The 15,796-nt window shown below is 34.4% G+C and overlaps 1 protein-coding gene across 2 annotated transcripts in view; it reads left to right on the top strand.

Annotated features, from left to right (window-relative positions):
- Nucleotides 1–15,796, top strand: part of THSD7B (thrombospondin type 1 domain containing 7B) — a 919,482-nt gene that overhangs the window by 296,170 nt on the left and 607,516 nt on the right. For both annotated transcript variants that reach the window (XM_032145845.1, XM_058434423.1), the window contains one exon: nucleotides 6,289–7,099. In XM_032145845.1, coding sequence (XP_032001736.1) covers nucleotides 6,289–7,099 — 811 coding nt within the window. The remainder of the gene's footprint in view (nucleotides 1–6,288; nucleotides 7,100–15,796) is intronic.

Here is a 15,796-nt window from a genome sequence, read left to right as displayed (position 1 = left end):
TCAGCTGGTCTCTGTGTCTGGCTTACTCTTTATTGCCATTTCCATTTAACTGATGCAAAACAGCCAAGTAAATGGTTTTCTTCCACCTCTCCAGGGAATCCAAGGGCTTAGCTGAAGAATTTATTGTAAGTAAAGTCAAAGTTGAGTGAAGCCATATTTATGGGATGAAAACACCTCATAAATATCTTTTGACAGGTAGCAGAGCCCCAAGAGTTTTGAGGCCATCGCTCGAACCAGGCCATTGAGCTGGACAGAGACAGGGGCAGGGGCTTTCGGCAGGAGACGGGTGGCGGGGCCTTCGGCCCCACACACCAGCTGCACTCGAATCAGACTCCCTTCTAAATATATTTTACCCAATGGCTTTGCAAGCCCCATTTGATCAAGGGATATCATTGCTACAAATAATTAAATTGCAATTGTTGTGGAAGAGGTTTAGAATAAGATAGAACTGGAGAGGGCACCTGAGCTGTTTACCTTGTGCAGGTTCTTTGATCTCATGCATTGATGTCCTCAATTGCAAAGCAGAACAATTTGAATAAGGCACATATGGTATTGGGAAGATGATAGTAGGGGTTCAAAAAAACAAAAACAAAAAATAATAAACCATGCCTATTACTATTATTGTAATTGTTATTCTAGGGACACATCATTTCTGATCAGTGTCTGAGGGTTCGTTCCTGTGCTAAACCCCTGAATCTTGCTGGATGTACTTGAGCGGTAGTTTGGCTGATGTTCTCAAGCAAAGGTAGGATCTCATTTCACATAACAGATAGTGAAGGGACCCTGGGAGCAACTATCTGCTCCAGGTGACAGACAGACACAGAGGCCAAAAACCAAAATTAACAAGTGGAAATTACATTATAAACTTGTATAACACAAACAACAAATTGCTTGTTAATGCTGAGATTTTTCAGCCTCTCTTCCCTCACCCACACCTTAGATTGCAACATTTATGGTGCCCTTATTCTTCCCTTGCAGTCTTAGAACTGTTCTCATAGAAACCAGTGTGATATAGTTACAAATCATTGGATTGGGTGTGTGTAAATAAAATTGTCAGCCCCATTTTTGCTCCAAATGATTGTGTAACCTTGGGCAATTCAATGAATTTGTCTAGGCTTTACTTTTTCCTGCAAAAACTCTGGGCTGTAAGATTCCCTTGCCACTCCTACATTCTAGGAGGTTAGCAGGATGTAGGTTTTAGTGATCCTAAAGACCTACTTCTGTCAGATGGCTATGAAATATATGAGGTTTGAGAGTCTTTTTTAGGCTTTAGAATTTTTAGAATGTAGCATTCAAACCAGAAATATTGATAAACAATTTTTAAAAGGTGGTTTTCTGCCTCCGTGATGTTTGCATTAGCTGATGAGTGGTTCAAATATATGTCTAATCTGCTTTGCTCTTGAGCTACTTCTAATGGATGTTCTAGACACTGGCGACTAATAATTTGTAATCAAAAGTAAGTAACAGAGACATTTTGCTTTTCAGTCAGAGGCATCTGTCCACAAAGATGAAATGGATTTACAATGTGCTATTAGTGCCAAACAAAAACAGAATCATACAGAAAGAGCTGGGAACATTAGCAACAAAGCTTACACTTACTTGAGGTGTAAATATTCCATTCAAATCCTCTGCGGTAGTCTGCTATGGAATTGTGAACTGCCTTTGCAAGTAAATCTTTAAGTGTGTGAAAATGAAGTTGTATATGTTAGCTTTCAACTTTTGCTGTTGAATTTTTCTAATGAGATTTATGGGAATACTTTAGCACACATATTCAGGCCATGAATGTACCATGAATGTTTTTTATTTTTTTAATGATTTTGATATAACTGAAATTTTTTTGTTGTTGCAAAAAGTGCAAATTGAATTTTTAAATGAAATGCAACAGAGCTTAAGTTTCCTCTTATTTAAATTCTCGTATGTTTGTATATTTTCTTTTTTTAGTATTATCTGATGCGTAACTCAGTAATGGATACATCTGATGAGCAGGTTTTCATTGCTAGTTTAGAAAGTATTGAGTGGCTTCGTGCATCCTCTGCTAGTGGAAGTTATTGATGATCATGATTGATTTAGAAATATAGACTTGGAAACTCTCATCCCTTCCTGTTTCCATGAGTGAGCCTGCCTCCAGGGCTGACTCTCAACTTCTGGCTTGCTCCTATAGATCTAGTTAGCTCTGGGAAACAGAAGTATTTTCTGAGAAAGCAACCAGCGTGAGTTTTACTAATAGTTTAGAGCTACATTACATCAGTAGTCAAACTTTTAATACTTAAATTGTTCTAAATTTTGTTTTATTTTTGTTACTTGGTGTCTGTTTTTGTTCACTAGGCATATAAAAATTCTTGACATTTAAAAACATGGTTTCTTATGTATTTCTTTAGATTATTTGTGAATACTGCCTAATATATAATACATATATATTTTGTAATAAAAGCAAGGTTTTTTGTATATGGTGAATTTAAAGGTAATATTCTTCTTTCTTCATGTAACTGCTTACATTTTTAATTATTTCTTCTATTTATGAACTTGGACAAGAGAAATAAGATTTCTCAAACTGCCAGTCACATTTTACTTCAATATTCATGTTTTTTTGAAATGGCAAAACCCCTCAGGGCTATGTGATTTTCACTCCTGTATGTATTGAAAGTTCATAGCCAAATACAACCGAATAAATCATGGAGCACATTTTCTCTCCATGCCTGAGAACGGCAAATGGCTATAGGTCAATTGCTGAAAGGTCTTATCTTCATCTCATATGTCTTGTTTGTAATTTGTTTTTCATTTATTCCATGTGTACACAATTCAGTTTGCATTTGCTTGTTATTTACATGTTTTTTGGTTGTCCTCAAAGTTTGCCTTAATATAAGGAGGAACTATTCTAGTTTGACTCTGCCTTTCTAAATGTCCTGACCAAGGTTTATTAACATGCATGTGTCTTACCTCACAAGAGCCACTATCCTAAATTTCTAGGCCAAGGAGTGGGGAGTAGTTGTTTACATACTGCCTTCATTACCTGTTCTACTCATACCCAAAGGAATGTTAACATATATAACATAATATTGAATTAACTCATATCCAAAATTAATATAGCTTAATATTCCTTTGGATAATTTTTACAGTTAATATTGGATGTGAGTTAATTTTGGATTAATTCATATCCAAATAGGAGATCATGGCTAAGCTAAGAAACATCTTCAGTGATAGCAATTTTAATTACTTAATAGTTATACTTTTTTTCTCCAATGATATAGAAAAAATTTTGCTGCTTGATAAAATTCTTCGTTTGATCTTAGACAAAAGGCTAAGCAATTATTTGGAAAAATTCTGTAAAGAAAGAGGAGATGAAATCTAAGGGAAGAATAATATTTCTAAAGTTTAAAATAGTAATGATTTCAAATAACCAAAAAAGAGCTTATTTTGAAAGTGGAGAATTTATAATAAAAAAAATAACAAGAGAATGTCATAGTCAAATGCTTTAAAAGTAAAGACAAGTGTTACTTGGCCAGATATTCTAAATGAATTAAGTGTAATATTAACTTTTGAAGATTGATCAGAAATAGGTCCAACTTTTCTGATCTTACTTTCATTAAACCATGCAAAAAAAAAATCCTGAGTGCAAAATTGTGTATGCTTAATACCTCATCAAATAGAGATAAACTGACAGCCATTACTTAAAAATCCACAGTGCTCTACAAAAAAAAATTTCCTTTAACTTTATCCAATAACTGTTTTATATCATTCAAGACTAATTTTAGATTTTAAAGTTTGCTGTGTTTGTATATATTTTCAAATATTCCTTTACTGAGTAACTGTGGGAATTTCGGGGCAGTAATAAAAATTTATATGAATAGTCTGACATGATGGACAATGAATAGAACACTTAAACTGAAACTTCTCTAGAACATTAGGACAGAGAAAGCCTCCCAGTCACTTTCAAGTAACAAGAAACATCTCAATTTGCAAAGTAAAAAACTGTGAGTAATCTACGTCACCAGAATTGTGGGTGGCTGATTAAGCCAGCCTGTGCTAAGATCACCGTTTTCAATGCGTGTTCTCCATACTATGAGCAGTCTGTGCTGGGACAGCAGACTGGAAGAAGGTAGTGGGCAAACTCAGGGGCATTTTGGTAATGAAAGCTGACCTGCTCCAGTGAAACCTGTCCTGTTTCAGCAAGAGAAGTCTCTAGTATGTTTTCTATGTTAATCTCTCTCACGAAGTGGCAGAAGGCATTGATACTGTAACCCGACACGCTATTGCCAAGAATGCCAGGTATATATGGCTAGAACAGGGATGTGAGGAAGAACCGAGATGACCAGGTGCATTAGAACCAGACCCTTTTGTCCTACTAAAGTGACAGATCCTCATTTTAGTGTGTGGCCCCAATGATAACCTGCTTTTCTGGGGATGTGTATGTTTCTTCCTAAATGCATGTGACTACGTACATGTCCACTATTTGTACAAATGTAGTGGATGCTAATGAAAATATTCTTCATGGAGTAATTAAACATCATTTGGGGCAGCTGGTCAGATTCAGGGAAAGAGAGAGAGCTTGTGTAAGTTCATATGCCTCTTAGGGTCTGAAGTGCCTTGTGATCATCACAGTCCTGATACAGGGACAAAGGTACCTAGTTAGGCTGATAGAACTTTTTTTTTTTTTTTTAAATTTTAAGTTCTGGGATACATGTGCTGAACATGCAGGTTTGTTACACAGGTATACATGTGCCATGGTGGTTTGCTGCACCTGTCAACCCATCATCTAGGTTTTAAGCCCCTCATGCATTAGGTATTTGTCTTAATGCTCTCCCCACCCTTGCCTCCCACACCCCGACAGGCCCTGGTGTGTGATATTCCCCTCCCTGTGTCCATGTGTTCTCATTGTTCAACTCCCACTTATGAGTGAGAACATGCAGTGTTTGGTTTTCTGTTCCTGTGTTTGTTTGCTGAGGATGATGGTTTCCAGCTTCATCCATGTCCCTGTGAAGGACATGAACTCATTCTTTTTTATGGCTGCATAGTATTCCACGGTGTACATGTGCCACATTTTCTTTATCCAGTCTATAATTGATGGGGATTTGGGTTGGTTCCAAGTCTTTGCTATTGTGAATAGTGCTGCAATAAACATACGTGTGCATGTGTCCTTATAGTAGAATGATTTATAATCCTTTGGGTATATACCCAGTAATGAGATTGCTGGGTTGAATGGTATTTCTGTTTCTAGATCCCTGAGGAATCACCACACTGTCTTTCACGATGGTTGAACTAATTTACACTCCCACCAACAGGTTCAGATTAGGTATTTAAATAAAATGAAAGGGAAGAAACTATTTTTTCATCGTTGTTGACACAAAATGTTATTACTTACTGTCCTTGTGAAAAGATATCAACTTTCTGTATAAGGCCTACTAGTATATCTGTAGATCAGATGCAAAAAACTATGATAAACGTCAATGGGCAGCTCCCTCATCTGTCCGCTTCTTGGACTCTTTCCTACACAAATGAATTAGTTAATTAAAAGATCTGGCATATTACAAGCTAATGTTGGAAACTTTACCTGGAGTCAGTACCCATCAGAAATCAAAATGAGTACACTTCAGGGATTCTAGGGGCAGAATTTCCACAGACAATTCGGTGCTGCTGCTTCTCTTATTAACTTACCTTTCCCCTGCACCCCATTGTTATTTTCATGCAATTCACTCTGCAAGTACTAACCAGAACTGAGGACAATTATTTTGAAAATGAAAATAGGATACTTTGGCAACTTATGATGTTAAACATAGCTCTCTTCTGAGCTTCTTAGAGTTTGAGCTGAAGGACTGGAAATATGAAAAATTCTACTTTATTAAAATCCTGGCTTCAGGGCTTTTCTTTTAGATGAAACACCACCTCAGTGGAAAGTATTAATATTGAGTTAGATGTATAGGCTTTGGAACATAGTAGTTATAATGGTACCAATCATTTATTAAATTTGTATTGTCTACTTGACACATTGTATCATTTATCTTCAGAACAATTCTACAAGTCAGTGCTTTTATTATCTTCTACCTTATATAGGTGAGGAACTTTCTAAGGCTTAGAAAGTTGAAATAATTCATCCAAGTTTACATTACTGATGGGATGCTTATTTCAACAAGAGTGTCCACATTCTGAACCACTAAATTATATTGTCTCTGTTCCACCAAAATTCCTAATTTCATACCGCTTGTGTTGGAAAGTGTTAATTGACTTCTACTTACCTGTGAATTGCTGAATGTAATCTCTGAGTAATTAACATCCGTGTTTTTCTGCCTGTAGGTCCCTGGGGAAGGTGTACAGGAGACTGTGGTCCGGGAGGAGTCCAGAGTCGGGCAGTGTGGTGTTTTCATGTTGACGGGTGGACAAGTCACCTGTCTAACTGTGGTGAGAGCAACAGGCCTCCAAAGGAAAGAAGTTGTTTCCGAGTCTGTGACTGGCACAGTGACCTCTTTCAGTGGGAGATTTCTGACTGGCACCACTGTGTGCTTGTTCCTTACGCTCATGGTGAAGTCAAGCCTCGGACTGCAGAGTGTGTGACAGCTCAGCATGGACTGCAGCACCGGACGGTGCGCTGCATTCAGAAGTTGAACCGAACTATGGTTGCAAATGAAATATGCGAACACTTTGCCCGTCAGCCTCCTACGGAACAAGCTTGCCTCATTCCTTGTCCCCGGGATTGTGTGGTATCTGAGTTCTTACCATGGTCCAACTGTAGCAAGGGGTGTGGGAAGAAATTGCAGCACAGAACTCGCGTGGTCATAGCTCCCCCTCTCTTTGGTGGTTTGCAATGTCCAAATCTGACTGAGTCAAGAGCCTGTGATGCTCCCATTTCCTGTCCTCTTGGGGAAGAGGAATATACATTTAGCCTTAAGGTTGGACCATGGAGTAAATGCAGACTGCCTCATCTTAAAGAAATTAATCCAAGCGGAAGAACTGTTCTGGATTTTAACTCTGATTCAAATGAGCGAGTCACCTTTAAACATCAAAGTTACAAAGCACATCATCATTCGAAGTCTTGGGCAATAGAGATAGGTTATCAAACCCGGCAGGTTTCGTGTACAAGAAGTGATGGACAAAATGCTGTGGTAAGGTAGGAGACCTTTGATGCTTGTATTTGATTCACCTAAAATATTTTATAGTACAATTTTATAAAGCTTCTTTATGATTTCTCCAAAGGGAAAATGGCAATGAGGTTTATAATTTGGGTTTTTAGAAGTTTCATGTAAGAAATTTTTAATTTCACTGGGAGGTTTTCGAAATTGTATAGTTTAGACCAAGCAGTATTCTAGCATTCTTGTGTGATTAGTAGTGCAATATAGGATAAGTCATATATTTCCACACTTTATCAAGACAGTAACTAGTATAAAAATAGATCTGCCATTACTACGGTAATAGAAGACTAAGGGGCTTCTCATAATGATAAAAATTCAAATTCAATTTCAAATTTGGGATATTAATTATGTAAATATTTTTGTTTTTCAGAACATTTGTCCTTTAAAATATTATTTTTGTTTTTATTTGTTTACTTTTGTTTTCACTATTATCAACATTCTTTGACATCTGTGTTGTACATTTTTTATACTAACAATAATACCAAAAAGTTGTTCCAAGAGTGCTTTCTTTGGCATTATTTTGATAAAGATGTTAACTTGCACAAGCAGTAATTAGAATGATCTGCTGGAGAAGAAATAAACTATTAAAAGCAACAGCTTAGGTTTCAAATTTATGCTTGTTTTGTTTTAAATTGTAGTCTAAAACATCATGACATAAACTCACAGAAATATATTGAAAGTAGTATTTGTTTAATTTTCCCCCAGAGGGTCTTAAATGAAGCATTGGTGTATTACTAAGTTTCTTCCAAGATGCCTTTCAACAGTACTTAAATTACCAAACAACATAATGCATGTCTTTAGAATTAATCATTCTCATCAGTTGCTGCCTTCTTGGGATCCACAGCTGACCAGGAGATGCCCAGAAGACTACCACTGTTGTTTATGAACAAAGTAATGTGATGATTGTTTTTTTTCCATTTGACTTCACAAATGAGTATATTTTATCCTTGATGCTTCTTTCTGATTTATGCCATATGAAATTGGCAAGTCCATTGAAGAATGATTTGCAGCTTTTTATTGCCTACTTCTTTGAAGTCCAGATTAAGCAAATGATTCATGCAATTTGTTTGAATGTGTGTGGGGTTGTGTAAATACATTGTTTTCTTAATATTCCATACTGTATTGCTGAAGTAAGCATTACATAGAATCTTTTCATTTTGTTTGCGCATTTTTGCAATGTTTTTCTTTTTTTAATAGACTTGATTTTTCAGATCAATTTTTAAGTTTTCAGAAAAAATGAGCGAAAGTACTGAGAGTTCCTGTATACTCCCTGTCTCCAACATGTAGTTTTTTCCTATTATTAACATCTTGCATTCCTGTGATGGTTTCATAAACAAACATTTCATAGTTACATACACAAACATTGAGTATATAATACAGTTCAAATTGTGTTACCCTCCCCAAATTTATGTATTGAAATTCTAACCTTGAGTGTGGTGTTTTTAGGAGGCATAGGGCCTTTGGGAGGTAATTATGTCCTGATGATGCAGTTCTCATAGATGGGATTAATGCATCATGAGAGCTTCCTCTCTCTCTCTTTCTGCCATTTGAGGATACAATGTGAAGTCAGCAGTCTGCAAGCCAGAAGACAGACCCCACCAGAATGTGACTATGCTGGTACCCTGGTCTCAGACTTCCAGCCTCTAGAACTATGAGAAATAGATTTCTGTTGTTTTTTAAGCCATCCAGCTTCTGGTACTTTGTTATAGCAGCTTGAATTACCTAAGACTAACTGTTATAAAAATAAATACCATAGTTTGGGAATTTAAATGAGAAATTTATTTCCACAGTTCTGGAGGCTGGAAAGTCCAAATTCAAGGTGTGTCTTGATTTAGTTCTTGATGAAGTTTGTCTTCTTGGCTTCAAGATGGCCATCTTCTTGCTGTGTCTTCACATGGTGGGGGAGAGAGAGAAAAAAAGAGAGCACTCTATGTCTCTTCTCATAAGGGCACTAATCCCATCGTGAGGGCTCCACTGTCTTGACCTGATTACATTAGAAAGTTCCCATGTTCAAAATGGAGGTTAGAGTTTCAACATTTGAATTTTGGAGGAACACAGTTCAATGTGCAGCAGGTGCATTTGTTACAATTGATGAGCTAATATTGATACATTACTATTACATAGACTATACGTTAGGATTCACCCTTTGTATTGTACATTTTGTGGGTTTGACAAATGAATAATGACATGGATCCACCATTACAGTATTATACAGAATAGTTTTACTCCCCTAAATATCCCTTGTGCTCTATTTACTGATCCTTCCCTCTCTCCTTGAGAACCCCAACTGCTGACCATTTTACTGACTGTCACCATAGTGTTGCCTTTTTAAAAAATGTTATATAGTTAGAATTATGTATGTAGCTTTTTCTGGTTGACTTATTTCACTTTGCAATACGCATTTAAGTTTGCTCCATGTCTGTTTGTGACTAAGTAGTTTATTTCTTTTTATCACTGAATAATATTCCATTATGTGGTACTATAGTTTATTCATTCACCTATTGAAGTACATGTTGGTTGCTATCAAGTTTTGGCAATTGTGAATGAAGCTGCTATAAAAGTTTATGTGTGTATTGTTTTGTGAACATAGGTTTTCAAGTCATTTGGGTTAATATCAAGTAGTGCAATTGCTGTATGTTATAGCAAGAGTATGTTTAGTTTTGTAAGAAACTGCCCAGCTGTCTTCCAGAATGGCTGTGCCACTTTGCATTGCCACCAGCAATTAGTGGAAGTTCTATTTTGTCGCATCACTGGCATTTGTTGACAGTGTTTTGGAGTTTTGCCATTCAAATAGGTGTGTAATGGTATCTCATTGTTTTAAATTGCAATTCCTTAATGACATGTGATGCTGAACATCTTTTCATACACTTGCTTGCCATCTGTATATATTCTTTGATAAGGTGTCTATTCAGATGTTTTGTGTATTTTTCAATTGAGTTGTTTGTTTTCTTATTGTTGAATTTTAAGAGTTATTTGTATATTTTGGATACCAGTCCTTTATCAGATGTGTGTTTTGCAAATATTTTTGATAGTCTATGATTTGTGTTTTCATTTCCTTGATGGTGTTGTTCACAGAGAAAATATTTTTAATTTTAATGAAGTCCAACTTCTCAATATTTTTTCAAGGATCTTTTTTTGGTGTTGTGTTTAAGAATATCACTAAACCCAAAGTCAACTAAATTTTTCTCTTATATTTTCTTCTATGAGTTGCATAATTTTGTTTATTATATTTAGGTCTATGATTCATTTTGAGGTTTTTTGGTGAAAGGTATAGGTTCTATGTCTGCATTTTTTTAAAAGATTATTATATGTTCAGTTGTTCCAGCACCATTTATTGTAAAGAATATCTTTTGTCTATTGAGTTGCCTGTGCTTTTTTGACAAAGATCAGTTGGCTATGTTGGTATGAGTCTATTCTATGCCTTCAACTTTTATTCTATTTTGCTATCTATTATTTGTTGGTAACACAATGTTATGAGTAATGTAGTTTTATAGTAAATCGTAAAGCAGAGAAGCGTCAGTTTTCCTAACTTTTTTCTTCCTATGTGTTGGCTGCTCCGAATCTTTTGCTTTTTCATATAAACTTTGGAACTACTTTTTGATATCCACAAAATAACTTTCCAAGATATTGATTGGGATTGCATATAATGTAAGATCAATTTAGGAAGAACTAATATCTTGATAATACTGAGTCATCCTATTCTGGTACGTAGGATATCTCTCCATTTATTTAAATCTTGTTTATTTTGTCAGGGTTTTGGAGAGTTTTTTAAAAAATATATCTTGTACATATTGTGTCAGATTTATATTAATTTACCTTTTTTGGAGCTAACATAAATGGTATTGTGTTTTTAATTTTATATTCCAATTGTGCATTGCTGGTATAACACGGAAACAGTTAACTTTTTATATTAACCTTGTGTCCTGCAACTTTGTGATAGTCACTTATTATTCAGAGATTTTCATTGCTGTAGTTGTTGATTTTTTGGGATTACCTACATAAATAAGCATGTCATCTGAAAAAAAAGAAAGAAAGAAAGAAAGAAAGAAAGAAAGATTATTGCTTTCTTTCCGATCTGTATATGTTTTGTTTATTTTATTTTCTTGTCTTCATTAGCCAATACTTCCAGTGCAATGTTGTATAGGAATGATGAGAAAGGACATTCTTTTTTTTTTGTACTGGGAAAGAAATCTTTGCTCTCACTATTAAGTGTTCTGTTAACTATCGGTTTTTTTGTAGGTGTTTTTGATCAAGTCAAGGAAGTTCCCCTTTATTCTTAGTTTTCTGAGAATTTTCCTTATAATAAGCATTAGATTTTGTTAAATACTTTTTCTGCATCTATCAATCTGATTATATGATTTTGTTCATTAGCCTGTTTATGTTATGGATTACATTAATTGATTTTCAAATGTTGAACCAGCTTTGTATATGTGGAATAAATACCACTTAGTTGCGACATAAATTCCTTTTATATAGTGTTGGATTTGACTTGCTAGTATTTTATTGAGAATTATTTCATGTATGTTTATGAGAAATGTTGATCTTTGCTGTCCTCACTTGTAGTGTCTTTGTTGTGGTGTTAGGGTAATGCTGCCCTCGTTGAATGAATTGGAAAGTAGTTTCTGTGCTTTCATTTTCTGAAATAAATTGTTGAGAATTGGTATAATTTTTTCTTGAGTGTTTGGTAGTGAACCCTCTGGACCTCATGCTTTCTGATTTGGAAAGTTACTAAATACTGGTTTAATTTCTTTAACAGATTTAGGACTATTCATATCATTGATTTCTCTGTGTGTTTTGCTAGATTTTGTCTTTCAAGGAATTGGCTCATTTGATCTAGATTATCAAATTTAGGGACATAGAGTTGTTCATAATATCCTTTTTTCCTTTTAATAGCTATGGTATTATTAATGATTACCCTTCTTCTGTTTCCAGTATTAATAATTTGTATCCTCTCTTCTTTTTCCTAACCTGGCTAGAGGTTCATTAATTTTATCAGTGCTTTCAAAACACCAACTTTTGGTTTTGTTGATTTTTTCTATTGATTTTTTTTTCTAATTTCATTGATTTTGGCTCTGATTTTAATATTTCTTTTCTTCTGCTTACTTTAGATTTAATTGCTCTTCTTTTTCTAGTTTCCTAAGGTGGAAACTTAGGTTATTCATTTGAGATCTCTCTTCTTTACTATTAGATGCATTCAATTTCCTCAAGCTCTTTCTCTTTGTTCCACAAATTTTGATAATTTGCATTATTTTCATGTAGTTCTAAATCTTTTTGCATTTCTCATGAGATTTTCTTGATCCATGTGTTATTTAAGAGTGTCTTGTTTAATCTCCATATATTTTGGGGTTCTCTATTTTGTTATTAATTTTAGTTTAATTCCATTGTGTCCTGGGAGCATATGTTGTATGATTTCTATTCTTTTAGATTTGTTAAGGTGTGTTTCATGGCCCAGAAATATGGCCTATCTTGAATATTTTATATGAACTTGAGAAGAATGTGTGTACTCTGCTGTAGTTGGATAAAATATTCTATAGATGTCAATTATTTCCAGTTGATTGATGGTGCTGTTCAGTTCAACTATGTTCTTACTGATGTTATTCCTGATGGATCTGTCGATTACTAGAGAGGAGTGTTGAAGTCTCCAAAAACAATATAAAATTTGCCTATTTGCAGTTATAACAGACTTTGCCTCATAGATTTTGACACTCTGTTGTTAGATAATACATATTAATGTTTGCTGTATCTTATTGGAGAAGTAATCTCTTTATTATTATGTAATGCCCACCCCCCCTTAATCCCTGACAATTTTCTTTGCTGTAAATTCTCCATTGTCTGGAATTATGATACCTACTCCAACTTTTTTTGATTAATGCTAGCATAGTATATCTATGCTTACTGATAAAAAGTGTATTCATCTGTCTTGTAGATAACATATAATTGGATGCTGTTTATTATCCACTCTGTCTTTTAATTAGTGTATTTAGACCATTTATGCTTAAAGTGAGCATCAATACAATTGTACTAATATTTACTGTGGTCATTATTTTTCATTTATTGTCCTTGTTCTTTGCTCCTTTTTAATTTTATTTTTTGTGTAATTTTTAGGTTTTGTAGGTGCATAGTAGGTGTATATATTTATGGGTTACATGAGATATTTTGATACAAGCATGCAATGCATTGTAATCATATCAGGATAAATGGAGTATTTATCACCTCAAGCATTTATCCTTTGTGTTATAAACAATACAATTATACTCTTAGCTATTTTAAAATGTACAATTAAATTATTTTTTACTATATCACTCTGTTTTGCTAGCAAATACTAGATTGTATTCATTCTTTCTAACTGTTACTGTGTACCCATTAATCTTCATTTCCCCCAATTACCACTACTCTTCCCAGCCTCTGGAAACCAGCCTCTAGTCTAGCTCCATGAGGTCAATTGTTTTAATTTTTAATTGTCACAGATAAGTGAGAAAATGCAAAGCTTGTCTTTCTGTGCCTGGCTATTTAACTTAACATAATGACTTCCCGTTCCATCCATGTTGGTGCAAATGACAGGATCCCATTGTTTTTTATAGCTGACTAGTACTCCATTGTGTATACGTACCACATTTTCTTTATTCATTCATTTGTTGATGGACACTCGGGTTGCTTCCAAATCTTGACTATTGTGGATAGTGCTACAGTCAGTATGGGAGTGCAGCTATCTCTTTTATGTACTGATTTTCTTTCTTTTGTGTCCCTAGCAGTGGGATTGCTAGACAGTATGGTAGCTCTATTTTTAGTTTTTCGAGGAGCCTCTAAACTGTTCTCCATAGTGGTTGTACTATGTTACAACCAACAGTGTATAGTGATTCCCTTTTCTCCACATCTTCGCCAGCATTTGTTATTGCTTGTCATTTGTATAAAACTCATTTTAACTGGGATGAAATGATATCTCAATTTTGATTCACATTTCTCTGATCATCAGTGATGCTGAGCACCTTTTCATATGCCTGTTTGTCATTTCTATGTATTCTTTTGAGAAATGTCTATTAAGACCTTTTACTCATTTTTAAATTGTGTTATTATATTTTTTCCTATTGAGTTGTTTGAGCTTCTTATGTAATATCGTTATTAATCCCTTGTTAGACTGGTAGTTTGCAAAAAATTTCTCTTATCCTGTGGATTTTCTCATCAGTTTGTTGATTATTTGCTTTGCTGTGCAGAGGCTTTTTAACTTGATATGATATAATTTGTCCATTTTCTCTTTGATTACCTGTGTTTGTAGGGTATTACTCAAGAATCTTTGCCCATTTCAATGTCTTGAAGAGTTTCCTCAGTGTTTTTTTGCAGTCGTTTCATAGTTTGAGGTCTTGGGTTTAATTCTTTAATTTTTATTTGATTTTTTTTGTATGGTGAGACATAGGGGTCTAGTTTCATTCTTCTGCATAGAGATATCCAGCTTTCCCAGCACAATTTACTGAAGAGACTGTCCTTTCCTCAGTGTATGTTTTTGATACCTTTGTCAAAAATGAATTCATTGTAGATGTATGGGTTTATTTCTGGGTTCTCAATTCTGTTCCAATGGTGTGTATGTCTGCTTTTATGGCAGTACCATACTGTTTTGTTTACTATAGTTCTGTAGTATAATTTGAAGTCAGGTAATGTGATTCCTCCAGTTTTGGTTGTTGTTGTTTTTTCAGGATAGCTTTGCCTATTCTGGGTCTTTTATGGTTCCATATGAGTCTTAGGACTGTTTTTGCTATTTCTGTGAAAAACGTCGTTGATATTTCCATAGGGATTGCACTAAATCTATAGATTACTTCGGGTAATAGAGACATTTTAACAATATTGACTCTTTCAATCCATGAATAAGGATTATTTTTCCATTTTTTGTGCCCTCTTCAATTTTCTGCTTTGGTGTTTTATAGTTTTCATTGTAGAGATCTTTCACTTATTTGATTAAGTTTATTCCTATGTATTTTATTTGTAGCAATTGTAAGTGGGATTACTTTTTTATTTCTTTTTAAGATTGTTAGCTGTTGTCATATAAAATGCTACTGATTTTTATATGTTGATTTTGTATCCTGTAACTTTACTGAATTTATCAGTTTTAATAATTGTTGTGGATTTTTTCGGTTTTTCCAAATATAAGATTATGTTATCTACAAACAAGGATAATTTAACTTCTTCCTTTCCAGTTCATTTGTCCTTTATTTTTTTCTCTTGTGTGATTGCTCTAGGGCTTTCAGTACTATGTTAAATAGTAGTGGTGGCAGTGGGCATCCTTGTTGTTTTCAAGATCTTAGAGGAAAGGCTTTCAGTTTTCATTTCATTTATTTATTTCCTCTCTTCCTCTGTCCTCTCTGATTTTAATGGAACATTTTATGTTGTTTGATTTTTTTCTTCTTTCTTAGCATATCAGTTATACATATCTTAAAACATTTTTTAGTGGTTTTCTTAGAATTTGCAATGTACATTTACAACTAACCAAAGCCCACTTTCAAATAACACTATATAAACTTCACAGGCAGCATAAGTATCCTATAATAGAGTATTCTTAATTGATCTCTCCCATCCCTTACATCATAGCTGGAATTTATTTCACATATTTATAACCTATAATCACCAAATACATTGTTGCTATTATTTGAACAGATTATTTGTTAGATCAATTTGCATATGAAAAA

This window comes from Hylobates moloch, unplaced genomic scaffold (assembly GCF_009828535.3).
Source record: "Hylobates moloch isolate HMO894 unplaced genomic scaffold, HMol_V3 SCAFFOLD_24, whole genome shotgun sequence".
Lineage (NCBI taxonomy): Eukaryota > Metazoa > Chordata > Mammalia > Primates > Hylobatidae > Hylobates > Hylobates moloch.
Note: the sequence above shows the minus strand (reverse complement) of the source record. Positions and strands in the feature narration are given on the sequence as shown.